The sequence below is a fragment of the Podarcis vaucheri genome (genome assembly GCF_965113315.1).
Source record: "Podarcis vaucheri genome assembly, chromosome: 14".
In the NCBI taxonomy this organism is placed as follows: Eukaryota; Metazoa; Chordata; class Lepidosauria; order Squamata; family Lacertidae; genus Podarcis; species Podarcis vaucheri.
In genome coordinates, this window is record NC_138752.1 from 6,932,010 (window position 1) to 6,959,931 (window position 27,922).

At 42.5% G+C, this 27,922-nt stretch overlaps 1 protein-coding gene across 5 annotated transcripts in view; it reads left to right on the forward strand.

Annotated features, from left to right (window-relative positions):
- ZNF280D (zinc finger protein 280D) overlaps nucleotides 1-21,743 on the forward strand; it is a 34,841-nt gene extending 13,098 nt beyond the window's left edge. For all 5 annotated transcript variants that reach the window (XM_082198256.1, XM_082198259.1, XM_082198257.1 and 2 more), the window contains 14 exons: nucleotides 1,937-2,040; nucleotides 3,127-3,353; nucleotides 4,198-4,355; nucleotides 4,909-5,009; nucleotides 5,110-5,256; nucleotides 8,387-8,521; nucleotides 9,291-9,589; nucleotides 11,173-11,310; nucleotides 12,518-12,580; nucleotides 13,255-13,373; nucleotides 13,460-13,496; nucleotides 16,545-16,593; nucleotides 17,635-17,699; nucleotides 18,484-21,743. In XM_082198256.1, the coding sequence (XP_082054382.1) occupies nucleotides 1,937-2,040; nucleotides 3,127-3,353; nucleotides 4,198-4,355; nucleotides 4,909-5,009; nucleotides 5,110-5,256; nucleotides 8,387-8,521; nucleotides 9,291-9,589; nucleotides 11,173-11,310; nucleotides 12,518-12,580; nucleotides 13,255-13,373; nucleotides 13,460-13,496; nucleotides 16,545-16,593; nucleotides 17,635-17,699; nucleotides 18,484-20,776 (3,935 nt within the window). In that variant the 3' untranslated portion in view covers nucleotides 20,777-21,743. The remainder of the gene's footprint in view (nucleotides 1-1,936; nucleotides 2,041-3,126; nucleotides 3,354-4,197; nucleotides 4,356-4,908; nucleotides 5,010-5,109; nucleotides 5,257-8,386; nucleotides 8,522-9,290; nucleotides 9,590-11,172; nucleotides 11,311-12,517; nucleotides 12,581-13,254; nucleotides 13,374-13,459; nucleotides 13,497-16,544; nucleotides 16,594-17,634; nucleotides 17,700-18,483) is intronic.
- The last annotated feature ends 6,179 nt before the right edge of the window (nucleotides 21,744-27,922 follow it).

Here is a 27,922-nt window from a genome sequence, read left to right on the forward strand (position 1 = left end):
TGAAAAAGCAACTCTAAAAAATATCATTAAATATGGGAGGGCAAAGGGCCTGGACATGCACCAAGGACTGTATGAGGTTGACATGGTGCCACATTGGGAACTCCGGGTATAAGGTGGCCATTTTGCCTAGAATACACCCCCCACAAATGTTGGCTGTGTCCCTAATATGCTTACCTTGCATTCACATCCAGAGTACAGAAAAACAATGAGAGAAATATGCTTGTATAAGAGTGTTGTTTGAAGGTGCACAATGCAGGGTGATTTTCAATTAAACTAAGGGTGAAACATCAGGGCTTAAGGAGTGAAACATTTTAAATTTAGCCCATGCTGGAAATAGACAAACATGGTACTGAGCAAAAGCCAGTATTCCACCAAGCTGCAGAGCAGAAAGAGAGATGGGGTGGTGGGAAAGAGGAAGGGAAGTGGCAAAGTTTTGACTGCTAGCCACGCAGCATAGAGCTTTTCTTTCTCCACACAGATTTATACTTAAGGATTTGCTATGGTTAGGTTTCTTTTTTAAAAAAGAGCAATCACAGGCTTGCTGTTTCAGTAATGGTTTTCGATTGAAGATAGGCAGGACTGTACCATTAGTTTTAGCAGGTTAGTGAAGGACTTCTCCTGCATTTATGTATTTATTAAGCTTCAGGGTAAACTGAGTGTTGTTCACTCAGGTTGGTTTGAACATAAGAGAGTGAGGGCAGAGGCCATTCAATGCAGGGCAGCAGCGTCGCTCCCACCACCTGCTTCCCCTACCGTTGCCTTTTATTTGCTCAGGGTGGGAAGTTGCTGCCACCCATTTGCCTCACTTTCTCGCAGCACCCTGCTCTGATTCTGCCCCTTGATCTGGCATATCCCCCCCCCATTACCTGCCTCCATGACTTTGTGAGGAAGCACAGGGGAAGCAAGACAGAGAACAGAAGCTCCTCGCTCGCTTGCAGCCTTCCCTTCAGCTCTAGGAATGCCAGCTCTTCTGCTGCTATTAACCCTTGCAGAACTGAGCAGTAGGAGCCTCTTTGCTGGTCCAGGCAGAGAGTGAGGAGAGGGACAAGGGACACTTGCGGGGTTTGCATTAATGAGGGAACCTGTCTCGGGGGTACCTGGAAGCACCTCTCTGAAATGTGTGTTGGGGCAATTGCCCCCTCGCCCTGCCCATGTTAAACCTCTCTTTGTGAATCCTTCTCTTTGCAAGGGGTTGCTTGGTATCTACCCATCTTACCAAGCTTTAAAGATTGCACTTTAATCCTGTCAACTGTTTTATACCGTTTTTATGATTTTGTGCCTTTTAGTAATTTCTAGTTTTTGTGTTTATATTTTAATTGATTTGTTTTTGCAAGGCACCCAGAGAAATGATTTATTTTTGCAAAGCACCCAGAGAATATAAAGTGTAAAAATACTTACAATTTTAAGAGTCTTGGAACACAGCAACTGATTTTGATAGCATGTAGAATGCAATTATTCTCTCAAAATTATCACCCTTTCAGAAGGCCCATGGATGTAAGCATTGCTGTGTTCAACCTAAGAGCTCTTGAAGCAGCAGGTCAAGCATAAATATAAGTCCAAAAAAGTAATTAGTTTACTTTTGCATATCTACATTAATTAGTGATAACACATTGACAGCCTGCAACAGAAAAGATTCTTTCCGTTTACCAAAACTACAGTTATTGTGCCACTTGGGGAAATGTTTTGCTTGTTACAGGCAAGCTATCAAATGACTTACGTGTTGCCTTTTGAGGAATGTGCACACAGAGATGAGACTTTTTTTTAAAAAAAGAACAAATTATAATGTTACTGGTGATATATCTTATCTGCTTTTGTTGCTGAACTCTGTATGTTTGTCATAGTTACTCAAGCGGTACATCATAAATTTGTAAATTTGAAGAAAGTGTCTGTTCAGAAGTGATAATTAAGTGATAGGGTATACTTTTCCTTTTTACAGGTATTTCTTCGAGCAATGTTAAACATGGAGCACCTTTTCCACAAGCATGTCCAAAGTGTAATATTCATTTCAATCTTTTGGAGCCATTAAAAAATCACATAAAGGTAAGGGCCTGTTTTGGCAAGGGAAGGGGGAACAAAATGAAATCATAGATGTGGCATTGAGTATTAATACGTTTTAAAGATGATAGAGCTTTAGAGTTAATTATACTTAAACATGTAATGGTTCTAGCTAGTTGCTGTTCTGTGGTGCTTTGAACATTCTCCGCTTTCAAAAGCAAATTTCATGCATAGCTGTCAACATGATAAATAAGAATGGAAGAAGGGCCTGGCTGCTGAGTCGTGCCAAAGGCCCATCTAGCCAAGAACTCTCTTCTCCCAGAGGCCAACCATTGCCCTTTGTGAGAATCATGATTTTTGCATATTAATTTTTATGGCTGTTTGTGGTTTTCCCAGTGTGAAAAGCACTTTAAATGGCAGAATGTTCAGCTACAGCATTTTCTGTTTGCTATGTTTGTTTCTATGTATGTTATTAAGGATATTGTAATTCTTAGAGAAAATACATATTAAATTAAGCTGACTAGTATTAGCCCTGTTAGTACAGAGTTAAAAAGAAGCCTAGGATTTATTGTATAAATGTGCAGAATTCTGTACAGCTTGGATCTGTTATTTAGTAGCCCCTTCCCTTGAAACCATTCCAGCTTCATTATAAATATATTATGAAGAGATCTTAAATTTTCTCTATTGTTGCTTTTGATTCTTTGCATTGCTTCCTTATATGTACATCCCATAGAAGTCAAAGCTGGTGCCACAGTTATGTAATGCATAGTAAGCTAAAGATGCATTTTTATAACAGATGGTTTATGGAATTTGGGTCTCCATCAGTATTTATGCTAATCACATTTGGGTGGAATTAAGTACCCTTGATCTCAAGTTAAAAAAACCGTCACAATTCTAGGTGTGTTTCCTTAGAAGTTATCTGAAATCTTTGGCCCTTGCTTTGTTACAAATGTGTTAAAACTTCTGGCCCCACTTACATACATTCAACTTACCTGGGCTCAAAATATCAGGTCTTGGGGTTGGGAGGGGAGGGTTTACAAGCATATTTTTGTTAGGTTCTAGGCTATACTTCAGTTATTTTCTTTAAAAGTGAAAATGGTTTAGTTGTTCTTTAACTTGCTTCTCTTTCAGTATTGCTGTCCAGATATGGCACATACCTTTCTGGGAATAACCCAAACAGACAGTTCAGGGACATCAACTAAAATGGCTGAAACTGAAACAGGAAAACTGATCATGTTAGTTAATGACTTTTATTATGGCAAACATGAGGGTAACGTCCAGCAGGTGCGTCAGGAGCAGAAGACACATACAACCTTCAAGTGTTCCAGCTGCATGAAGCTTCTCAAAAGCAATATCAGGTATTTTTATATCCTGAAAAATGTATGTGTGATAAGAACTTTGGGCCCAGGGTTGGCCAGTGTGTAGCTCACAGTGATACTGTAAGACATCTATAGGTACCGTATTTTTCGCTCTATAAGACGCACCAGACCACAAGACGCACCTAGTTTTTGGAGGAGGGAAACAAGAAAAAAAAAATTCTGAATCTCAGAAGCCAGAACAGCAAGAGGGATCACTGCGCAGTGAAAGCAGCAATCCCTCTTGCTGTTCTGGCTTCTGGGATAGCTGCGCAGCCTGCATTCGCTCCATAAGACGCACACACATTTCCCCTTACTTTTTAGGAGGAAAAAAGTGAGTCTTATAGAGCAAAAAATACAGTAGTTGTTTTTCTGTGCAAAGCTGATTTTACATTCTTTCACAAAATGGTGTTTTCCTAATGCTACACTCAGAAGAGTCTGAAGATCATACTAGAGATTGAGAGTTGATCTTTGGGAGTCCTTTCATAAGGGAGAAATGTAATCCCTGGGAATGGGGGAGTGACAGTGTTTCTCGGGAGAAGCTGCCCTATTTTTCATTTATAATCTTTGAGATCCCACTTGCACTAATCTGCTTGAGATGATAAATAGTGATAGCAGCGTATTTTAGGTTACTGTTTTTTCTATTTCCCTCTATTTCCTTCCACGTGTTTGAGGAGCTTGCACAAAGGAAGGCACAGCAGTCCATTAAAGGGCATTTTAAAAAACAATATGCTAAATATGTGTTTATGGCAGTGTCTTTAGCACCTGTCCAGTTTATTCATTAATGGGTTGTTGTTGTTTTTTTAAAAAAAGTGTGGTCTATTGAGCTGTTCTTTGTCGCTCTCAGGTTTATGAACCACATGAAGCATCACTTGGAGCTGGAGAAACAGAATAGTGAGAGTTGGGAAAGTCACACCACCTGCCAGCACTGCTACCGTCAGTTTCCAACTCCTTTCCAACTCCAGTGCCACATTGAAAGCAGCCATACCCCTCATGAGTCATCGAGTAAGTTTCTCAGATGCTGTGTCTTGTACAGCAGCCCTTGGTCTAGATCAGGGGTTGTCAACCTTTTTATACCTACCACCCACTAATGCATCTTTCTTAGTGGTAAAAATTTCCTTACCACCCACCAGTGCTCAATGGGAGGAGGATTCAGCTCGTGCTGTAGAACTCTCTACCGCCCACCTAGAATCCTGAAATGCCCACTAGTGGGCAGTAGGGAACAGGTTGACAACTCCTAGTCTAGACGGCAGCCGTGCTATTTTGTCATGGTGGGGGCACATGCACTCTGCCCTAGTTGGGGCATGGGCATGCAGCAGCCCAAAGAGATATGGCATATTATGGTTAGAAATATTTGACTTTTGCAGATTAAAAGCATTTCTACTTTTCATTGGGAGCAAAGTAATAGGCAAATATTTTTGCCACAGCATGATTTAAAAATTAGGCTGCCAAAAGACTTGAGAACTGTCCTTGGATTAATAGGCACCATCTACTTTGTCTTCCGCCGTGGTTCCGATTAAGAAAAAAAAGTTCACCTCTTGTTTCTGCTCTTTTCTAGCTCTATGTAAAATATGTGAACTATCTTTTGAAACCGAGCAAGTTCTTTTGCAGCACATGAAGGACAATCACAAGCCTGGGGAGATGCCCTACGTCTGCCAGGTACCTCAGAGCACCCCCCCCCCTTGTGCATGGCTGTTTGTCAAAGGCTTGTTTCTAAAGAATATTGCTTCAAGGCAGTCCATCTCTTTTTCCATTCTAGGTGTGCAATTACAGATCATCAGCATTTTCAGATGTGGAAAAACACTTTCGAGCTGTTCATGAAAATACAAAGAGCCTGCTGTGCCCATTTTGCCTCAAAGTTATTAAAGTTGGGGCACCATATATGCATCATTTCCTGAGACACCAGGTAAAAATACTTGATTATCTTTGGAGTATAAGCACTAGGCAAGAGGGATGTAAGATGTCTCTGCAGAAGCAACTAGTAGCTAATAAATTGTTAACCCCCCTCCCCCCAGAAGCCCTGGTCTTCTATAAGTTATGGTAACAATAGAGCTTAGAGCCTTATCCACAATGAACATTTGCTGACCATTAGCATACTTGAGAAAAGTTCAGCTACGTTCACAAAGCTCCAGATGTCAATTTAAAATTGAATATGGCTAATGCAAAGGGTTTTTTCTAAAAAAAAAAAAAGGTTTCCAAGGTGAGATGGTGGCAGACGGAACTTGGAAGAAGTGTTTGATAGTAGGAATGGATGGTGCCTTAACCCATACTGTTTTCTTGCAAAAATTTGGTTTAAGGAGCTGGAAACTATATGCTGTATCCAACATTCTGTGTCTGCTAGTGTGATTGTGAGTTTTAATCTTGCCTAACGGGAATCCAGTGCAGATCACTTCCTGGTGCAACTGGACTTCTCTGTGACCCATCCCCTCTGCAGGGAGGTGGGACCAATTTGGACGGTCCGCCCCCGCCACTTAATGGATCCAAATGGTTTCCAGAGAGTGGTAGGGGATGCTTTATCCCATGTTGATGGCCTTTCAGCTAATTCCCTGGTGGCCCGCTGGAATGTGGAGTTAACCAGGGTTATTGACTGTTTGGCTCCAAAGCGCCCTCTCCGATTGCATGGAGCCCAGACAGCCCCGTGGTTTTCCACGGATCTGAGGGCAATGAAACAATCGTTGAGACGGCTAGAGCGCCGGTGGCGGATAACTCATTCCGAATCTGACCGGACACAGGTTAGAGCTCAACGTCGAGCCTACCAAGTGGCAATAGCGACAGCGAAGAATAATTTCTTAACCGCCTCTATCACATCTGCAGAAAACAGCAGCAGGAGACCTTTTCAGGTGGTTCACAATTTAGCGGAACCACCTGCTACATCAGGGCCCAGTACGGGCCACATGATCTCCTGCAATGATTTTGCAAAGTTTTTTGCAGATAAAATCGCTCAGATTTGGGAAGAAGTAGACGCCACCGTGGGAGCAGGGCCGGGGCAGGAGAGTGCTAGAGTTTTGTCTAGTCAAGTTGCGTGGGATAAATTCCAATCTGTTACCTCCGAGGATGTGGACAGGCTGCTTGGACGAGTGAAACCAACCACTTGTCTCCTTGATCCTTGCCCATCCTGGCTTATAAAAGCTAGCCGGGAAGGACTGGGCGATGGGCTTCGTGGGGTGGTGAATGCCTCCCTCCGTGAGGGAGCCTTCCCAGACCCGCTGAAAGAGGTGGTTATTAAACCGCTTCTTAAAAAACCATCTTTAGATGCGGCCACGATGGCCAACTATCGCTCAGTCTCAACTCTTCCATTCTTGGGCAAGGTGATTGAGCGAGTGGTTGCTGAACAACTCCAGGCACGCCTGGAAAGAGCGGACCATTTGGATCCCTTCCAGTTGGGATTCAGGCCTCATCACGGGACTGAAACTGCCTTGGTCGCACTGGTTGATGATCTCCGGCGGGCTAGGGACAAAGGTGAGAGCTTTTTCCTGGTTCTGCTGGATCTCTCAGCGGCGTTTGATACCATCGACCATAACATCCTTCTGGACCGTCTTGAGGGGCTGGGAGCTGGGGGCACTGTCATACAGTGGTTCCGCTCCTTCCTCCTGGGCCGTGTTCAGAAAGTGGTGGTGGGAGATGAGTGTTCAGACCCCTGGGCTCTCACTTGTGGGGTGCCTCAGGGTTCTGTCCTCTCCCCCATGCTTTTCAACATTTACATGCAGCCGCTGGGAGAGATCATCAGGAGGTTTGGGCTGGGTGTTCATCAGTATGCGGATGATACCCAGCTCTACCTCTCTTTTAAATTAGAACCAGTGAAGGTGGTCCTGTGTGAGTGTCTGGAGGTGGTTGGAGGATGGATGGCGGCTAACAGATTGAGGTTGAATCCTGACAAGACAGAAGTACTGTTTCTGGGGGACAGGAGGCGGGCAGGTGTGGAGGATTCCCTGGCCCTGAATGGGGTAACTGTGCCCCTGAAGGACCAGGTGCGCAGCCTGGGAGTCATTTTGGACTCACAGCTGTCCATGGAGGCACAGTTTAAATCCGTGTCCAGGGCAGCTGTGTACCAGCTCCATCTGGTACGTAGGCTGAGACCCTACCTGCCCGCGGACTGTCTCGCCAGAGTGGTGCATGCTCCCGCTTGGACTACTGCAATGCGCTCTATGTGGGGCTACCTTTGAAGGTGACTCGGAAACTACAACTAATCCAGAGACCACATAACACCGGTCTTGAAAGACCTACATTGGCTCCCAGTACGTTTCCGAGCACAATTCAAAGTGTTGGTGCTGACCTTTAAAGCCCTAAACTGCCTCAGTCCAGTATACCTGAAGGAGCGTCTCCACCCCCATCGTTCTGCCTGGACGCTGAGGTCCAGCGCCGAGGGCCTTCTGGCGGTTCCCTCATTGCGAGAAGCAAAGCTACAGGGAACCAGGCAAAGGGCCTTTTCGGTAGTGGCGCCCGCCCTGTGTAACGCCCTTCCAGCAGATGTCAAAGCGATAAACAACTACCTGACATTCAGAAGACATCTTAAGGCAGCCCTGTTCAGGGAAGTTTTTAACGTGTGATATTTTAGTGTATTTTTGGTTTCTATGGAAGCCGCCCAGAGTGGCTGGGGAGGCCCAGCCAGATGGAAGGGGTATAAATAATAAATTATTATTATTATTATTATTATTATTATTATTATTATTATTATTATTACAGTTGTGCTAGTAGAAACTCACTATGCAGCACATTGCTGGTAACTTGGTGCCTTCTTTGGGGCAGCAAGGTTCCCTTGGTGCAGACATTTCACTAGTGGAACAAGTGTACTTAACATCACATTTGATACAACCTTATGTGATGGTGTGTAATTAATGTAAATCGTTTGTGATTATTTTCTATCAATAACTTAGTACAGGATTTTGTTGATACTGAATACAGTTAGTCCTTTATTGCTTGCAGCCACTGCTCATCACTTTTGCACTGTTTATGTTTTTGAAACCTCCTGGTTAGCTTCTATTATCCATTTCATCAGTATGTTTTGGCTTAAATACATTTTTCTTTTTTAAAAAAAGAAAAAGGGAGTACATCGCTGTACCAAGTGTAGACTCCAGTTCTTGACATGCAAAGAAAAAATGGATCACAAATCTCAGCATCATCGGACATTTAAAAAACCTGCTCAGTTAGAGGGATTGCCTCCAGGAACCAAAGTAAGCTTAAAGCATCATGTAATGTTTATTCTGAAAAATGGCTACAGGGAAATGGCAGGAGAGAGTGGTGTGTGTTCATGTGTGTTCCCCACTGCTGGTGGGTTTTTTTGTGGGGAGGGGACTTGAAAATCACACTAAGGCTCTCTAGAGACTTGCAAAAAGGTTCAACTCTAAGCACCTTTTTAAGAACATTTAAAACCTTCCTGGGACTCAGATTTAAATCTGCAGCAGACAGGGGGTCTTCTTTGTGGTGGCACCTGTTCTGTTCTCCTGGATTTGCAGAAGTTCAGTCCTGCTTGGGTCACCTGACCTGACCTTAGGTGGGTGACCAGCTACAAATAAATTTGGACATACACTATGCAAAACAGATAGTTTCAGCCATCATGGAGCCTTTAATGGATTTCCCCTTGCTGTGTTTGTGTGCTTTATATGAATAGGTGGGAGGGGAGTTTGCACATAGGCATGTGTGTGTTCGTCATTGCTTTACTGTGTATTGCAGCACAGGCTCTAGCTGTGATTGGATGGGCACTGATCTCATGGTGGGCATGCTGCTAGCCATTGCCTCTGACAAAGTAGTCTGAGGGTTACAATAACAGAATTGTAGCATTGGCAGGTACACCAAGGGTCATTTATTCCAGCCCCCTGCAGTTCAGCTTGCTCAGAACTGCTCAGCCTTGTGCCCTCCATGCACTCTTCTTGCAAGTCTTTTCAGCAAGATAAATGATTGCCATTCATTTAGGAGAGAGTTAACCGGGTCTCATGTTTCTAGGTTACCATCAGAGCTTCTGCTGGATCTCTTCAGCCTGGATCAGCAACTGCATCTCCTGTCATCCCAAGTGCGTCTACTTTACACTTGTCCACCAGTGCCGCTAAAGTGACAAATGCTAAAACAACTCAGAACAAAACGAATACAAATAAAGTAAAGCCAAAATTGAAGCCATTGAGCGTACAGAAAAAGCAAGGTCTGGGGACCACCCAAAATAACAGTAGCAGCAGCAGCAGCAGTAGCATTGGTGGCAGCAGCAAAAGAAACAATAAAATTGCAAATACAGCATTAAATAATCTAAGGTAAGTCTTCTGGTAGCTTTCCAGAGTGTAGTTTTGAATGTTAACTGATTGGAATAAAAAAGGAAATAGAACTTGGAGTTCTTCTGAATCAGTAGAATGGTAACATGATTAATTTTGATTGGAATGGCCAACTGTTTGGGCCTTGTTCAGTAGGTGGGTATGTTCTGATCGTTAAAGAGGGTTGGTGATGCAAGTGTCACTTGGATCAGTTCCCCAGTATAAGGGTCACCTTTCTCCCAAATAGGACCTTTAGAGGCAGCAGTTTAAGTAGGAAGTTCTTTCAGTAGATCAGCTTAAGGACTGTACAAGTAACATCAGCATATTTTTTCTTAAATTGTGTAGGTTTTTAAACTTAAGGACTATCTGCTTTCAAACACTTAGTGACAGCAGATAGCTTAATGCGGACCTTCTAGGATACACAGTAGGCTTAACTGAGCCAGCCTAAGACAGGGACTGGCACTGGTTCCTTTAAATTCCCAAAGCTTCCCCACTCTGCTCCTTTCTTTTGCTGTGACTGACTAAATAACCATGGCTATAAAAGTGCGTGCACAAGAGAGACTCTTTGCCCAAGAGCAAAGGGAGACATTATTGGCATGGAGAGATGCGGTGAGATAGAATTAGAGTTGTTGAGTTCCAAGTGTCATCTAGTCCAACCCCCTGCAAGGAATCACAATCTCTTTGTTCCACTCTTACCATCAGAAAGTGCTTCTTGGTGTTTAGTTAGAATTTCCTTTCTTATAACTTTTGCAGCCATTGATTTGCATCCAACCCTTTGGAGCAGCAGAAAACAAGCTTGCCTCATCTTCCATGTAACGGCCCTTTAGCTATTTGAAGATGGTTATCATATCTCCTCTCAGCCTCCTATTATCCAGGCTAAACCTACCCAATTCCCTCAGCCATTCCTCATAAGACTTGGTTTCCAGACCCTTGATGACCTTGGCCACTCTTATCTGCACACGTTCCAGCGTGTCAATATCCTTCATAAATTGTGTCCAGAACTGGACACGGGACTCCAGGTGGGGTCTGATCAGAGTCTTGTATTAGTTCTCAGCTACAGTAGCAGTAAAAACTCTGCAGATAAAAGACATTTACAGTAAAAACAGTCTTGGGCATGTGTCTGAGCTGGAGCCACGTGGAGGGTGCCTCTGCCCCATCACTGATAAAAGCAAGAGAGAGGAAGATGTTCATATGAAGAACCTTTGACAGTTGCAACCTGTGTACACATTTTCAAACCTTTTCCACTGCTTTCAGTTGGTTAAGCATTGCAAACCTGTTTGCCCAGCATCCATAAGGCCTTGAAGTAAAGAAGGCTATTTTCAGAATGCCATATGCTCCTTGGAGCTTCCCAGCTGCCCTTCCCACTTCGTCCCCTTGTGCCACATTGACTCCCACCCTGGAAGGTCCTCTGGAAAGCCTCTTTCTAAAGATGGGGCGACATTATAAAGCAGAATTCAAAAGCCAGATTCTTTTTCTCCAGGCCAGTGATATTAACCAAGCAAGCTTTTCTGGAAATAATGATTTGAAATGGGAACTTAACTTTTTTCTTAATACTGCATACTAATTCTGACATTGGTTCATATTAGATGCCCGAATATTCAGAAGTGCATTGAGTGTTATTCTGATATAAGGACATTCGCCAGCCACTTTCCAGCCTATGTTCGCTGTAGTTTATGCAGATACAGCACAAGCTGCAGTAAAGCCTACGTGAATCACATGATGAGGTAGGAAATCTTCAGCTTCAAGTTGTTAAATTATGTCTGTAGTTTGTTTCTGTTCTGTTAGATTTCTGGTCTTTTTTATATTATAGCAAGTCTATGCCTCAGTGCAACCCTAACACCACCTTCCCTTGTGTGGGCACTGACCCTAACCAGGATTACTCCTGGGTAGGTTTCCCCCTTAAAAAATATTTGAAACCTGTTTGTTGGTGGTTGTAAGCCTGGTTAGCGTTCAGTGTGGTTAAAGCTGAGGCTGGGGGCTTGTGCTCAGGAAGAGAAGAGGCAGGCAAGGAGCATACTGTCTCTCAGCCAGTGCTTTACTGCAATGCCACAGCTGCATTAACAGAAGATTGGGGCTCTGCATGGCTTTAGTGTCCTCTGTTCCATGATTTATAAATTAGCATTTATGCTTTGTTAAAAATAAATGCTAGGCTGCTTTCTTCCACTAAGGAACTCAAAGCAGATTACAGCGTAAAAATAGAAAAATAATCAAAGCAATACCAGAGCAGCACAATAAAATTCTGTAATAAAATCAGTAGTCAGAAAAGCAGTGAAGAAACTCCAGCTTATCAGAAGTAAAAAAAACCTTCAGTTGATTTAGCCTTCCCCAGAGATCTCTTCAAAGAATCAGGTTCTCACCTGGTTCTGGAAGGCCTTCCTAGGGAGAGCATTCTGAAGCATTGATGCCACAACTGAAAAAGCTCCTGTTCCTCGTGCCCATTTAAAAAAATTCAGGTTTTGACCTAGAGCATATGGGTGAACAGGGTGCTTGAAGGCCAATTTTTTCTCCCATTTCAGAGAGGGAAAACTTCCTCCATGTGAACATACTTACTGAAGTGAAGGCCCTTTAACATTTCCCAGACATTTTTAAAAGTATTGCCATTTTAACATGCTACAATTTGTTATATTTTAGCTTTTTGTAAACCCACCCTGGAAGCACTGCTTCTGCTCTCCTCTCAAAAGTTGCTCTGGAGGAATCTCCGGTTCTTAGCAGAGGTGTCTGGATAGTGGCTGACATCAGTGGCACAGCCTCCTTCACTAGTAGACGCATCTCCCGGTCATGCAGCAGAATCTTTGGGCTCAGGAATGACTAGACACCTGCTTGTTTCTATACCTTAGATTGCAGTCTTATTGTTTAATGTTGTATTATATGATATGGGGGGACGGGACATTTCTTTGAGAAGTCCATTTCAGCTATTTTATTATCTTGTAGTTTTCACAGTGCTCGACAAAGTAAACGATTTTGGATTTATAAGACTCATTCAGAAGATCTGAGGTAACCATCTCCTTTTTCTTTTTTGAGGTGTACATTTTTTGCAACATGCATCACAGTCCTTGGATAAGTCCCGCTGTGTCTAATGAGGCTTTCTCCCCAAGTGTATTTCATATTGCAATTTCAGTTACTGCTGAATTGGATTTAAGATGTGTGCATGTTATCTGGATTCCATCTAACTTTTATTGCTTATATAAAGCTTTGTTTTCAGAATGCAAAGCTTTCTTCATAAAATGAGACAACCCTAAACTAATATCCAAGCCAAAATTCTTGATTTTTCTGATGTTCTGAGATGTGATGCTGATTCTTTTGTTTGTTAAATTTTGCTCATCATCATGATTTGTTGTTCTGAATCCATTTTTCCACATATCAGCAATTTCACAGATCCAGAAGTTATAAGGAAAACCATCTAGGGAAGGGTGGGCACTGATAACTTTGCTTACCGAAAAAAGTACAACCTTTCCTTCTGTAGTCTTGTTCTTTCCAATAATATTATTCATATATGCAATGCTTATGAGAAATTCTTGGAACGAACATGTGTACCAGCTAGTATGTAATGAGTTATATGTATATGTTAGTCCAGTGCATAGTTGACTTCACATGACATGGTCAGAAGAAGCTTTTTGTAACCTTTTGCCTCCCTTGCACTCAGGGTTACTTCTTCCTTTTTCCCCTAGGGGTGTTACTCTTGTTTGTCTTAATTGTGAGTTCCTGACTGATGCTTCCGGCTTGGATAATATGGCTACGCACTTGAACGAAAACCTTACTCATACTTGTCAAGTGATTATCGAAAATGGTATGTGGCTCATGTACCTCTGACATAAGCCAGATGTTAGCCTTTTTGATGGTTTTTAACACTACTGATCTTCTCTTTAATTCCAGTTCCCTCGGACTATCTGGTTGCCGACAACCTTTCCCAGTAAGTTTCTGAGATTAGCTTGTTTGGGTGGTTGTGTTGATGGTCTTCCAGCATAGAAACAAAGAGTAGATACCTATTCTATGATACAGAAGCAAGTTCGGTTGTACTCCAGATAAAAAATGCAAATTCCCTTTTAAATATTTTTATTAAGCTTTATTACATACACAAAGGACAGGATAAAAAAACCCACGCAACTTGCTTCAAGTGTTTTTGGGGACTTGAGGTTTATGTTTTACGAATAGTAGCCCCCAATACTGTGTGTCAAGCCATATTTGAAGCCTATGTGTTTGAGTGTGTGTATGATAGTTGTTCACCGGGGTGTGTGTGTGTGTTAAATCTCTGCTTAGCATCCCTGAAGTGCCTTCTTTTGGAATCACAACCCAAGTCTAATTACAGTGCTTTGTCTAATAAATTGTAGTGTTCTGATGCATCCTTATTGATGAGGAAGCAGCCACCCAAGCCGGTGGAGTTCCTCTGCATCAGGCCAAAGGGGGCCCATCTAATTCAGCCTCCTCTTTCCCAGAGTGGCCAAGCCTGATGCCCCAAAGGGCCTCTCAAAGCAGGACACGAAGGCAGCAGCCCTTCTCTGCTGCTGCCCCCACCATCCACAATTGGCATTCTGGGTACACCGTCTCCAAATCTGGTGTTTCTGCCAGCAATCGTAACAGTTGATAAAGCTCTTCTTCATGATTTGTCTAAATCCACCTTTAAAACCATCTGAGCGAAACTGTTAGCCACCTTCCTATCTTGTGATAGTGGGTTCCAAAAAGCATATTGTGCTTTGTATGAAGAAGTAGTTTTCTGTTGTCGAGCCTAGCCTGAGCCTGTTGCTGGTTGTTCAAATGCCTTCTGTTAACACCCTGTTAAAAATGAGTTCCCACCTATTTCCTGTAGTTCTAACCTGTTTGAGGGGTGTGAAATTTACCATTGTTGCAGCACCTTTTATTCTTCTTTAGTTGGTCAAATTAAATATGTTTAGTGTCTCCCATATACAGATTTTTTTTAAATTTTATTTTTGCTGTGTCAGACAAGTTTTAACATAAGACAGTTTATCATCCTTTTTTTCCCAACCACAGTAACAAATTATCAACCTTCAATGTAAATAAAACAATATTTTCTGTATGCTGCATCTCTGGACCAGCTGCTGGCACAGATAAAAGCCTGTTTCTCCTTTCTGAGTATCAGTTGCATTTGGCAACTTGGGTTCCCCACAAAGCTGATGTATAGCAATGCAAGAAAAGGAAGTCTCTTTTCTCTGGTCACTTTCAGTAACAGTATTGATTGTAAAAGTCCCCTCCCCTTCCATATGGCTTTGACATAACATGTTTTGCACATGGTGGGTTGTTTTCCCCGCACTACGTAATAGAAACAATAAACATGTTTCACAATATAAATGTGATTTGCATGTTCTGCAGATATTTTTAACATGTATTGCTGGTTCTATGTAGTGTTTTAAAGTCATCAATAAGACATTACAAGAAGTTAGATGTACTTTTAAATTTATGCTTTTAAGGCCAATCCTATGAGGAATCTTTTGATAATTGTCAAATGGTTGCTAATGACATACATCCTTTTAAAGTTACAAAAAATGGAATGAGTTATGTCAGCCTGTTAGCACTGGCTTTCGCCCTCATAATTAAACACACGCAGCTCCTTATTATGCCAAGTACCTTGTATGTTGCTGCAGCCTTAGTAGGGTCATTAATCCTACTACTATGTAATCCTACATGATTAATAACATTTCTACCCGGGTGTAAGAGGTGCAGTTCCATACTTCAGCAGATTAAAATTGACTTCAGTGCCACATCAACAAAGAAGATACAATCACCAGAAATTTCTTTAAACAAAAGCCTTTGAAAGGTTAAATTGTACGTTAAAAATCACAAGTCCACAAGGTTTTATAGGAGAGGTGCACTTCTTGCTCTTTCTGCAGTAGAGTTGTTCTAGCATAAAATATAAAAATCAATCATGGTGATGTGAGAAGTTGCTTGTTTATTGTGGTTTAGAAGTCAATACATTTAAATAATGTATAACTAATGAAGTATGCCTTGGGGAAATATTTACAGAAAAATCTACCCTTTAAGTGATAGATTGAGGTCTATATTTATCAGCAAACACTACAGAAAAGCCCTTCATTGCGGTACAAAAATGCAGAGTTATGGCTGGAAGACTTTTTCCATGAACATCTCAGTTAAAAATAGGCAGGGAAATGGGAGCCCATTCTTTCCACAGAACGGCAAATCTGTGAACTTTTAGGTATGCATTTTGCTAATTTAGTTCAGGAATGGCAACAACCTTGCAGTTCAGAAAGTGCAGCTGCTGGGCATTAGTGCTTTACAGAATGCAGAGGCAAAAGAAATGCAGGCCTTGCTCAAGAAGCTTAGTCTAACCTAGGTGTGAACAGGAGCTCCCATTGGTTGCTCACATGTTGGTCCCATTTCTATATAATTGGGTGGGATTAAACAAGCCTGGCTGCTCCTGTCAGATTTTGTTTAGCCCCAAAGTTGAATGGGAAAAACAGCAGAGGGGAGGGGAGTTTCCTCTTAAATTGAAATTAATTTACTTAATTCGAGCAATCCATACCTTATCCTTCTATTCCAATAGCAGCACTCGTGACTTACAAAAGACAAAATAATAAAAATTTGATCAACAATAGACTATTAAACTGAGACAAGCGTCACAGATGAAACTGCATTATGCTGCAGAGTTATCTGCTAAACCTTTTTGAAATTGGCACACCAAATTCCTAACAAACAACTACCCGGAACAAGCTGGTGAAGAGTAGAGAGGTGGGGCCAAGTGGGTCTCTCTTTTCAGGTAGTTCCACAACCTGCATGCAGAATGTTGTAGATGGAACATGCAAGGAGTAAAACAGCCATACTTCTCTTTGAGTTATTGTTTCATTAGGGAAGGAGGAAACCAATGACTCACAGTGGAGATTTTCAGAATAGCTGAAAAATTTAAATGTGTGTTAGTATTAATTTCCTGGACTTTAACGTTGATGATAATATGCTGTCTGAGAATAACAGATGTTGTTTCATTCTTTAGCCTGGTTAGTGATGCATCATTGAACAGTGGAGGTGAAGAAACATCCCAGGTAGTGTACCTTTGTGTTCTCAACCTTTTGAACTGGCATGCTCCTAAAGTGTATTTAGAAGTGTGTGTGTTTGTGTGTGTGCAGCTTTATTTTTATTTATCTGCAGCATAATAATCTCCAATGTGTATATATTCATTGTTCAAACCTGAATTTAGATTTTCAAAATGGTAGGTTTCATAACTAAAAAATATTTAGTGGTCTATTAAGCCAACTTTCAACAGGGCAACTGGTACTTTCCTGTGTGTATGTAGTGTGATATTAATGCTTGAACTATTTGGCATGTATAGTGACTTTGGAGTGAAAAAAAGCATGCCCATATCCCAGATGGTCCCTGGCCATGTGGGTGGGGAGCAGAAGTTGCCACAGCACATCCACACTCTGCAGAAAGCTCTCTTTCAAACTAATCTCAAATAGAAGGCATACATAGGATGGGAGCAGGTGAGCAAGGTGGGCTAGCAATGTGCCTTTATCACTGGAAAGCTTAGGGTGTTACTGGCTTTGCTGAATGAAGGAAATCTGAAGAACTTGCACTGCTGGGGTTCCTTTAATCTACAGGGCTAAGTGATATTTTGCAAGCAGGTCTGATAATACCTTGTGTTCCTTAACCTGCATGAGGCATGGCATGCCTCCATCTGGTAAGCCCAACTCCTGAGAGGCCATGTCCCCCTTTCCTCTTTTGCTACAGTTCCGTCCCTCCCCTCCCCTCCCAGCCAGAAAAAAAAAATGGTTCTCTTTCTGATTCTGTCCTTGCCACAGATTTTGGGCTTGTGTGATCGCCAGTTATCTGTGCATGTCCCCACTGCTTCCTTCTTCATCTTCTCATTTACTGCAGCTCTAGACTCATAATTACAAGAGCTTCTGGGATCCCAGTTGTTCTACAGGGGTTTCCTCCTAGATTCGTGCATGCAATCTTGTTAGATATTCACTGAAGGTCACTCTTCATTGGGAGCCCAGATTGTCTTTTGGAAACCCTCATTTCTCCTTAGCAATACCTAAAACTCACTGCATTGCACTGTAAAAATAATATTGTGTATATTTCAGGAAATTCCAAGGCTCAGTGCACCTGAAGAGCAAAAAGAGCAAAAAGAAACATCCATCTCTGCAAGGTAAATATAAGCACTGTGTCTTCTCACAAGGTAAAGTGAATCCAATATATTGCAGTTCCAAACTGATCTCCAAATTAAGTATCCCAAGTGGGAACTTGCAACAACCTTTTGCAGTTTATAATGCTGCTGCTCTTCTTCATGTTTCCAGAAAGTCATGTCCTTTTTCAAGGTAATCTACTCCTTTCTCCTGGTTTATTCTTTCCCTTCTCTATCCTGCCTCCTGCCAAAAATGAAGAGAAAAACATTCCATGCCTTCTCAGCATGATCAGTCCTAATTTAGTTGTTTTGTGTTGTTGTTGTTGTTGTTGTCGTCGTCGTTGTCGTCGTCGTCATCCCCCTATGCTTGGACTCCCTCATGCTTGTTCATGGGTGGTACCTTTTTGTCTACATAAGAATCAGCACTCAGTGGGTTGAATTGGCTCTTGGTTTAGAAGACTGCCTGAGCTGATGTCTCTCACCTTGTAACTTGTTTTTAAGGTTGGGGCCTGAGCATATTTTAGAGAGAGAGAGAGAGAGAGAGAGAGAGAGAGAGAAAGAAAGAAAGAAAGAAAGAAAGAAGTTTTAAAGTCCATCTCTTCCCCTCCTTCACTTTCTTTTCTATGTCTTAATGCACAATAATGCACAAAGTGGGGTGGATTTATCCCACGGTTTGAGCTCTTACTGCATTATAGTAAGGGAGGAATTATTTAATTTCGAGGGTTGGTTTTTTTAAAAAAGAAACTACTAAAATATAAGCAGTATGTTTTCTTAAAGTACTAAACTCTGTTGGATTTGCTTTTTTCAGCCCAGAAATAAAACACATTACAGAAGAAACAGATAAGGACCATCTGGAAAATCAAAGCGATAAAGCTGCTTTAGAAGTTGAGTGTGAAGAAAATAAACTGCCTGTTCTAGAAAACAGCCTTGGTTCAGAGCTTCAGGTCTGCTCAAATGACTTCACAGGCTCTGTAGATGGGGGAGAGGCAGAGGGCCTTGGAAATCAAAGGGATGGAAGCCTTTTCACAGCTGAGTTCAAAGAAAAGATACCTCCATGTCCAGAAAACACTACTGGCCCAGTGTTCCAAGCATGCTCAAAAGATTCTTTGGGAGAAGGGAACTCAGATGACCTTGCAAATCAAGGTAATGAAGATGGTTCTTTAGCTGCTGAAAATCCAACATCTCCGGTTTTAGAAAACTCAAATAACCCAATAAACCCTGCAGAAAAAACAGACATAGAGAGCTTCGTAAATCAAACTGATGAAGGTCCTCCACCTGCTGCTTGTGTAGAAAATATGCCTATGTCACCCATGGAAGACTCCTCCATGTCAGAACATCAGACTTGTTCAAAAGGCTCTACAGGAGAAGGGGACCTTGCGGTTGACCTTGCAAATCAAGGAGATGGTCCTCTAGCTGCAGGGTGTGAAGAAAGCACACTGCCTTTGGTTCTGGAAAACTCCTCTGGTTCAGGACTTGATTCAGCCAGCTCAAGTGATCCTGCAAAAGAAGAGGACACAGGTGCCCTTGCAAATCAAACTGATGGAGGTCTTCTAGCTGCTGCTGCTTGTGTAGAAAAGATACCTGTGTCACCCATGGAAGACTCCTCCATTTCAGAACATAATAGTTGTTCAAAAGGCTCTACAGAAGAAGGGGACCTTGCAGTTGACCTTGTCAATCAAGAAGATGAAGGTCCTTTAGCTGCAGGGTGTGAAGAAGGCACACTGCCTTTGGTTCTAGAAAACTCCTCTGGTTCAGGACTTGACTCAGCCAGCTCAAATGATCCTGCAAAAGAAGAGGACACAGGTGCCATTGCAAATCAAACTGATGAAGGTCTTCTAGCTGCTGCTTGTGTAGAAAATATGCCTGTGTCACCCATGGAAGACACCTCCATTTCAGAACATAATAGTTGTTCAAAAGGCTCTACAGAAGAAGGGGACCCTGCAACTGACCTTGCAAATCAAGGAGATGAAGCTCCTTTAGTGGCCAAATGCAAAGAAGAGAAATCTCCATGTCTAGAAAACATTTCTGATCCAGGGTTTCAAGCCTGCTCAAAAGACGGTTCAGGACAAGGAGAGACAGCTAACCTTGCTAATCAAGATGTTGAAGAAAATCCATTGCCTTCAGTTCTTGCAAATCAAGAAGTTAAAGAAAATCTATTGCCTTCAGTTCTAGAAAACTCCAAGTCAGGATTTGCAGCCTCCTCAAATGACTCCATAGACCCTGTGAGCAAAGACACAGTAGGCAGCCTTGCAAATCAGGACAGTGAATGTTATTCAGCAGCTGAGTGTGAAGAAAGTACATCGACTTTGGTTCTAGGAAACACCTCTGGTTCAGGACTCTCAGACTGGTCAAATGATCCCATAGATCCTATGGAAGATGAAGATGCAGAGACTCCTGCAAATCAAAGCGATGAAGGTTTAGCTGCCAAGTGTAAAGAAAGTCCATCAGCTGGAGAAGAATCCTCTGTTTTAGAACCCCATGTCTGTCCAAAAGGCTCTGCAGAAGATGCTTCAAAGGACCGTCTTGAAAATCAAACTGATGAGCATGAAGAAAGTACTTCTGTATCAGCTGTGAAAGACTCCTGTTCAGGATCCCAAGCCAGTTCAACTGAGACCTCTTGTGAAAGGACAGAATCTGATGATTTGGGTAATAGTGATCAGATAGAAGAAGGAAAATCCCCGAAAGCTTCAGATAATAAAACCAACTCTTTCCAAAGTTCAAAGGATGCAGTCTCTGCTGCCGAGACAAAGGTGGCTGATTTGGATGAAGCTGAGCTAGAAGACATAAATTCTGACCACTCAAAAGTGGCATCTGATGAAGAAGATGTCAGTTTTGAACAGTTTCTGAGGAGAAGTGAACCTGAATCTGTGAATTCTGATGCGAGTGAGCAAGGCAGTGTTCATCTGGAACCTCTGACACCATCAGAGGTCCTTGAACATGAAGCTACAGAGATTCTCCAGAAAGGTGGTGTTCCACCTTCAGCAAAGAAGGCTGAGCCAGGTTCTGAACTAGAGGATTCTGCTGATTCTGAAGAGAGCAGCCCTGCTAGCCCTGTGGAGTCACCAGTAAGCCAGGCAGAAGAGAGTGATGAAGCAAGCTGAAGCAGAATATTTGCATCACTTTGAACCAATTGCTGTGTATACTCTTACAGGTGCCAATTGGGAAAGAAAGTGGGGAAACAGAACCATGGACTATGTAATACTGCCGAAGCTCAGTGACAAATGAGATATTAGACCCTCTGATATGAAAGAGCTGTCAGAAGCCAGAACCATTGCCTGCAGTGACCCAGCCCGTGAAGCCAAGAGGGAGACATGTTATTTATTTGATTCAAAGTAAGATCCCGATAGGGGCCACAGTCTTTGTAGTACTTGGGGTACCAGTGTTTCTCTATAAAGGGCATTTGATCCACCGTCGCTTGGGTTTGATGTTGCATTCCTGTCCCATCAAGTCATGCTAGGAAGGAAACTGTGTGAAGGTCTGGCACCTCAGGATTGATGTGATCTTACATGATAATAAGCTTACTCTTAAACTTTCAGTGAAAGTGGAATTATTATTAAAAAAGTAAATATAGTTGTGAGTTTCCCAATGTGCAAGCTGTGCAGAAACCTGACACTTTACTTGTTTGAAATAGGGCATGTGGTGGCCTCTGTGTCTTTATTTTATTTTTATTTTTGTTAATTGGCAGCAGGCCCACAAAACACAAGGTGAGTGGGAAGAGTTTAAAAAGTAATATGGAAATGTGTAAACTGTTACGAAAAGAATAGGACCTGAGAGGCATTGATACATTCTTAGTTGAAATTTATGTAAAACAAGCAAAGGGGTGGGGGTGGGGGATGGCATGAAAATCATTTTTATACATAGCTAGGTTAAGGAATGTGTGTGACATCATTTAGAGTAGCTTGCCTTTTAAGTATTAAACTGAATTAAGTGCTCTATATGAACCTTTTCGGAAAGTGATTTTGAACTTGTTGAGAATTGTTTTCAATGAACATAAATGTTTTGAACTTCCGTTAGGACACCAATGTACATATTTTCGATTAAATATTTGCAAGAAAATATGATGAATTATTTTGTTGTTCATGTGTGTGTTTTTATTAATCACTTTGCTAGCTTGTGTTTTGCTCACATTTCTTTTATTAACGCTAGGCTATTATTAAACTGTTTTTCATCTCCACCCCAGAATTACTGAAAGAAAACCATGTTTAAATAGTTAAAAGACCTTAAACTACACCCTGGACTGCAACGAAATGTGAATGTATCATAGGAACAGTGTTCAGTTTTATGCGCTTATGGCAGGTGTGAGGTTTTCTGAATGGAGGCAATCCCCCTGTTCTCATGGGTCCTTCTCCTGCCTATGCTACAGTTGCCTGTAAGTTCCACCAGCTTAGGTGGTAGAGAGAAGTATGTGGAGCTGTGTCATCTCGCACAGCAGGTGGGAAAGAGATTTCTCAGTCCTTTCTCCCAGGGGTGAGTCCACTAGAGGCACCATTTTTTTAAGCACTGAAAACTCCTGCATGCTCTCTGTTTTCCCCCTCCAACTTGCTGTCTGGGCCAAGAGTTGCCATATATTGAACCAGCTTGGCCATGACCATACTGTATTAGCAAAGTGGGGAGTTTCAGCCAATGAAGAACTAGGTTACACCATGTTTTGAGCTCTTGGAGGCTTGGACCAGTGTCCTGTTCTAAGCTACGTGATTCTGTCAACCTTCCCTTTGCACTTGGAGGAGACATTTTGTGGGATAGGGTCTGTGGGAGTCACAACAGCCAACCACAGGCAATCCTCATTTTGTGCGGGCGATACATTCTGGATACCCACATGCATCAACATAAGCCTGTTCTGCCCCTTCTTGTGGCATCTATATGACGTTTTGGGGCTGCTTCTGGGTTAGGCGTGTTTGCGATTATGCATCATTTGGCCGCTCCTAAATCGGTCGTTGTCTGTGCATCCACTTTGGCTTCTTTTCCTGAAAATAGCCGACCTGTCAGGTCCACTGAAACTCTGGCCTGGGGGTGTTATTTCATGCACAAGTCTCTACATACCACACAATATCTTTTTCTTGGCAGGCTACAAATCTGTGCCCATCATGGCTCTCCCCCCCCCCCCATCCAGCTGCCTGAGAAGAGCTGTGCATGGAATTGGGAGTATGCAGAGGTAACATTTTTGGGAGGCAAAGTGTGGCAGCCAACTCTGGCACAGTGGGTCTTTGGGCATTGGCGGGTGGTAGAGCGGAAGACTAACAGGACAAGCCCATGTGGCGCTATCCCCTGGAATGTTCTTTAACTGGAATAAGTGGGATTTGTATCATGGACGTTTGTGCAGGGAGGTGTCCCAGTGGATTATGCCCCGTTTTGATTCGGGTGTAGGGGCTGCGGCCGTGTGCCCTGCACCGCTCATTCCCCCTCCTAGGTGGAAACGCCGTGGAGAGCTTGTGCTTAATAAGATGAGATTAGAGAGCTCAGTAATGTAACTGCTGCTGGCAGACCAGAACATAATTTCAAATATTTGAACTATGTGGCACATAGTGCATATTTTTCTTTGTTTAAACGCAGCATCAGTCTCTGAGCATGAGACAGAATCTCAGCCAAGCTCCCCGAGGTCCAACTAATTCAGTAATGAGCTGCGACAGCTCAGTACGTGGTAGCTGTACCAATGCCTGAAACCGTAATATCTCTAGATAAAGATGTGTCTTTCTCTACTTTTCAGAATTCAAAAGGGAGGTCGATGTAATTCGGCCACCTTCACTTTGGGTGAAACAGTGGCAAAATCGATAACAAATGAGTGCAGCCTAAGGCTGTGTAAAAACGTTTCTGGGCTTCTGAAAATTAAGTCCAAGAGCCTTATTGTCAGTGAAACATGATAGGTTTATTAACGACTCAGCAGAAAACAGCATCTGAAATACAGCTTTTATCTGATGCAATTTTTCTCCTTAATCTGAATTGTGTATGCGATGGGTGTTTCAGAACATCTGGATGCGGTGATTTTTTTTTTCTTGCCTGCACCTGCAAGCAGAAGTACGCACATAAAACAAAAAAAGAAATTAAATATTTCACAGAGCAAGAGAGGAAGAAGAACTCTATCTAGCCATGAAGCTCAAGGGAACCTGATGACTAGAGCAGAGCTGTAAACATGTTTTAGATTTAATTCTTCTGACAAGTGCCAGTGGTGGCACCTCACACAGGCATAGCATATGCCCAAATTTCAGTGGAGGGATCATGGGAGACTTCATGCAATTCTGAAAAGGCTCAGAGCACACCAGCCTCATTTTTATCTAAAAATAGCCTCACAAATCAGGAAGAACTTGTGTCATTATCTTGATTTCCTAGAATTAAAACAGACTCTTTCCCCTGAAACCCCAGTGGCTACAGATGGCAATTCTCATATGCCCAGAAATATTGTAGTGTTCAAAAATTTACAACCAGCTTACTTGCCCATGGCTGTCTTTCAATGTAGTTTTCAATATAAAATAATTAAAATACAGCGAGAAGAAAACTAATTGTAGTTGAATCTGGATTACAGATCTTCCCTCTGGGTTTTGGGAGAGTGTTTAATGCTTTGCTCTGCAAGTGCCTCTTCCATTAGGGCTAATTCTAGCATCCACATTCGGGGGTTGTTACTCCAGTAAATAATTAGTAATAGTATGTTAAAATAATCTAGAATACAACATTACAAACTGTTTTAAAACAAAGTACAATCACAAAAATGGGGTGGATCCTAAAAGCATACAACTCTTAATGAACCACCTAGCAGCCGCTTTCAAGAGGTTTATGCTCTTGATCCTGAGCTCCAAATCATTGTGTCTCAGCACAATATCTGGGAGCACCACTTTAGATCCATCTTCACAGACACAATGACCGAACATCTGATTTTGACCCACATTGAAACACGTGCTCGTTTTACCCAGCCCTACCAGCTTTTGCGAATTTGTTGTGTTTGTGTGCCTGCAAACATGACATGAAGTCTGCCAACATCAACCCCACTGTGGGGAAATCTGCAAACTCCTGCAGTGTCAAGCTGAGCATCCATAGCAGTGACCAAAGGAGAAATGACTGCTGGGAGGAGCGCCGAGAAGAAAGGCCATGGTGCCTCCGTCTGCCCCAGCTGCAACAAAACATGTGTCTCCCATATCCTTCTCTACAGCCACAGCAGGCGCTGCAACCTTCCAAAAGTTTGACTTCAGCTGCAAAGGTGTGCTCCATTGTCTCCCCCGACAGACGTACGCCAGACAGACCTTTCAAGTGCTCCCAGAGTTAGCTTTGTGATGCAGGGAAAGAAAATGTATCTAAAGTCATATTGTCTGCTCAGTGGCCAATTTAGACCTGGGTTTTGTAACAACCGTGCCTGCAATTTTTTTGAAGTGATTTACTGCAACGGCAAGGACATTGCATTTTTTAAAAAAAAAACCAAATCATCGGGATTTCCTGAGGGCTCTGAATGGAGGATTTGATGTTCTACATTCTTAGCATGATTGCTTGTTCATAGTTCATACTGGTACCTACCTTCAAATGCTTACTGCCAGTTCTGTCATCATCATTTCAAATATCAGGCCCTGCCTCAATTCCATTTCCATTCATGTAGAATAATACAGAGTGCAGTTCATATTTCTCCATGAGTAGCAAGATGTCTCCAAGGCTGGGTGTACATGCTGTTTAGCAGCACTTCTCAACTTTCTCAGACCAAGGACCTGTCCTTAGTCCAAATACGCATTTAGGAAGAAACTTTTTAATTTGGCACACTGTTTTGTATGTTGGTAGTGTTGTTGCAGCTCACTAGTTGCAACTCGCCAATTCAGTGATCTGGAGCTTTCATAGTCTCTCCTGATTCGGATGTTATGGAGAAGCAGACCTACTTGATAAACCTAATAGTAAATTCTGTTTCCATTAGTGGTTCCAGAGTGTAAAAATTCTGTGTGTATATTTAGCAAAGTTGGAAATAGTTTTGGAGAGAGCCTTGCTATTAACAATGCATGAAATTTTGGCTCTTAAGGAGATTTAACACTTTATTCAGTGCCTTTTCTATCTGAATTATTTAAAAACAGCTATTCTTTTTAAACTATGGCTCTGCATTAGGAATGCTATTGGCAATTTGCATCCTAAATAGAATCCTAGCCACAAGGACACACAGAGAATCAATGATACCATTTCCCTGTCACTGCCCGTAGGAAAGCTGTACTTTGTTGTCAAGAAAGATAGCTATAAACAGAAGACAAGCTTCTTAACCCCTCCTGCCCTCAGAGGAGTTCCAGAAAAATTCCCAAAGCTCTCCCATATCAGCCAAGTTCCATTCCTTTGAGCTCTACTGCCATCTTCCGACAAAAATGCAGATTTGCAACCTTGATGTTTCTTCTCTGGTCTGCAATAGATTACTTGGTGAATTCAGGTTGTTGCATTGAAGCAGCTGGAAGAAGATGAGACTTTGCGTTCTGACCTTGGCTCTGGGCCATTGGCAGGTGTGTGGTAAGGAGAAAGGGAGCAGGTACGGCTTTTGCCAACATCTTGTTAAAAAAAGCTTTACCTGTAATTTCAACTGCCAAGCAGCTGGCGAAAGCTGGTGTGGTTTAGTGGGTAGAGTGCTGGCCTAGGACCTGGGAGACCGGGGTTCAAATCCTCATTTGGCCATGCAGCCCACTAGGTTACACTGGACCACTCACTGCTTCTCAGATTAAGCTTCCTCACGGGTTTGTTGTGGGAATTAAATGAGGAGAGAGGGAGAGAACTGTGTATGCTATCTTGGGCTTGAGAAAAAAATATGGGATGTATGTGCAATAAATAAAAGGTAGAGTGCTTCCATTTGGGAAAGGATAGTAGGGGTATCTGTCTCTAGCTGAAGTCATAAGGTGAAGGGAAAACATGTTCTGACAGTTAGAAATATTTGCAACCTAATTTACTTTTAACTTATCCATAGGCTCTCCATTGTTTACGACTGCTGTTAATTATAAAATGAGAGATCTGTGCTTCTACTGGGCTCTGAACAAAAAATATACAGAGGAAGTTAATATTTATTCTTCTTGGTTTTCCTGCTTTGTATTCCACCCCTCCATACAGATACAAGTACAGGCCTCCCAGCTTCTTGGGGGGGGGATTAAAAAAGACTAAGGCTGCATTCAGACAACGTTTTCTATTGTCTTCTCCTTGTTGCCTTACCTATCAATTTTTGTTCTGGAAATCTAATCAGAGTTTAGCACTTACGTTGGGGGTGTGGTGGGGAATCTGCTTGCAAGCCTGGAAACCCAGGATATCACAGGAGTTTTGCATTTTAAGTTTTCTGTGGTTTTCCTGGATCACACCTACAACCATGTAATAAGTCAGCTCCTTAAGTCCAGGTTCCACAGCAGCTGCTGTTGGTGCTGGTGAAAGGGCAGGTGTCAACCTGTGATAATCTAGCATGGGTGGAAAATACAGGGAAGAGACTTGCCCTCCCTCAGTTTTCCAATCCCAGTTTGTGGATGCTCCCTGCAGCCCACAACCAAAGCAGGTGTGGCAATGAATGAGCTGAACTGACAACTCATACCCATCAACCATCCAGATTTGACTGGGCCATCCTAGAATTTTTGTAAAAATTGCTTTGAGACTTTGTAAAGTTGATGAACAGGTGTAATAAATAATAACAGTGGAATCCACCTGCATCTGAGATGGGTGAGGAGCAAGGGCAACCTGAGGAGTAGTGACGAATTTCCCTCCTCCTCTCGTTCCTTGCTTGCTTGTCCCATATGCTGGTATAGGCATACATGCACACCAGGTTCCAGCCATCTAGGCCAGGTGTAAAGAGCACAGGCAGCTTCAAGTCAGAGGCGCCTTCATGGTGCTTGCTGTTTTGCAACAAAAGGACAGGCAGCATTTGCAAACTGAAAGCCAACCAGGATGGTACAGTGAGCTCCTTCTCCCATTCAGAGAGAGCCGAGCTCCCTGGCTGGCTTCTCCACCCTCTTCATCTTCCTGTTTATTCCAAGTTTCATTAACGTCAATCTTCTGCAGACGGACTGTCATTCACACTTGCACTGCCTGAGCCATGTCCTCTCTCCAGAGAGCCCCCTTCATCATTCTGATAAATGGGCTGTTAGCAGAGCGCATGATAAAACAGCAGGGATGAGAGGTTCTCTGTCGCCTGTTTCTATGGGCTGCAATGAGGAAGGCAATTCAAGCTGGATTGGGACAAGGAGCTATACTCCAGGCTAGTCCGATGAGTTAAGGCAGACTCTTGTTAATTTAGCAATGCATGTGAGTAGCAAAGAGTTTTAAGAGAAGCCCAA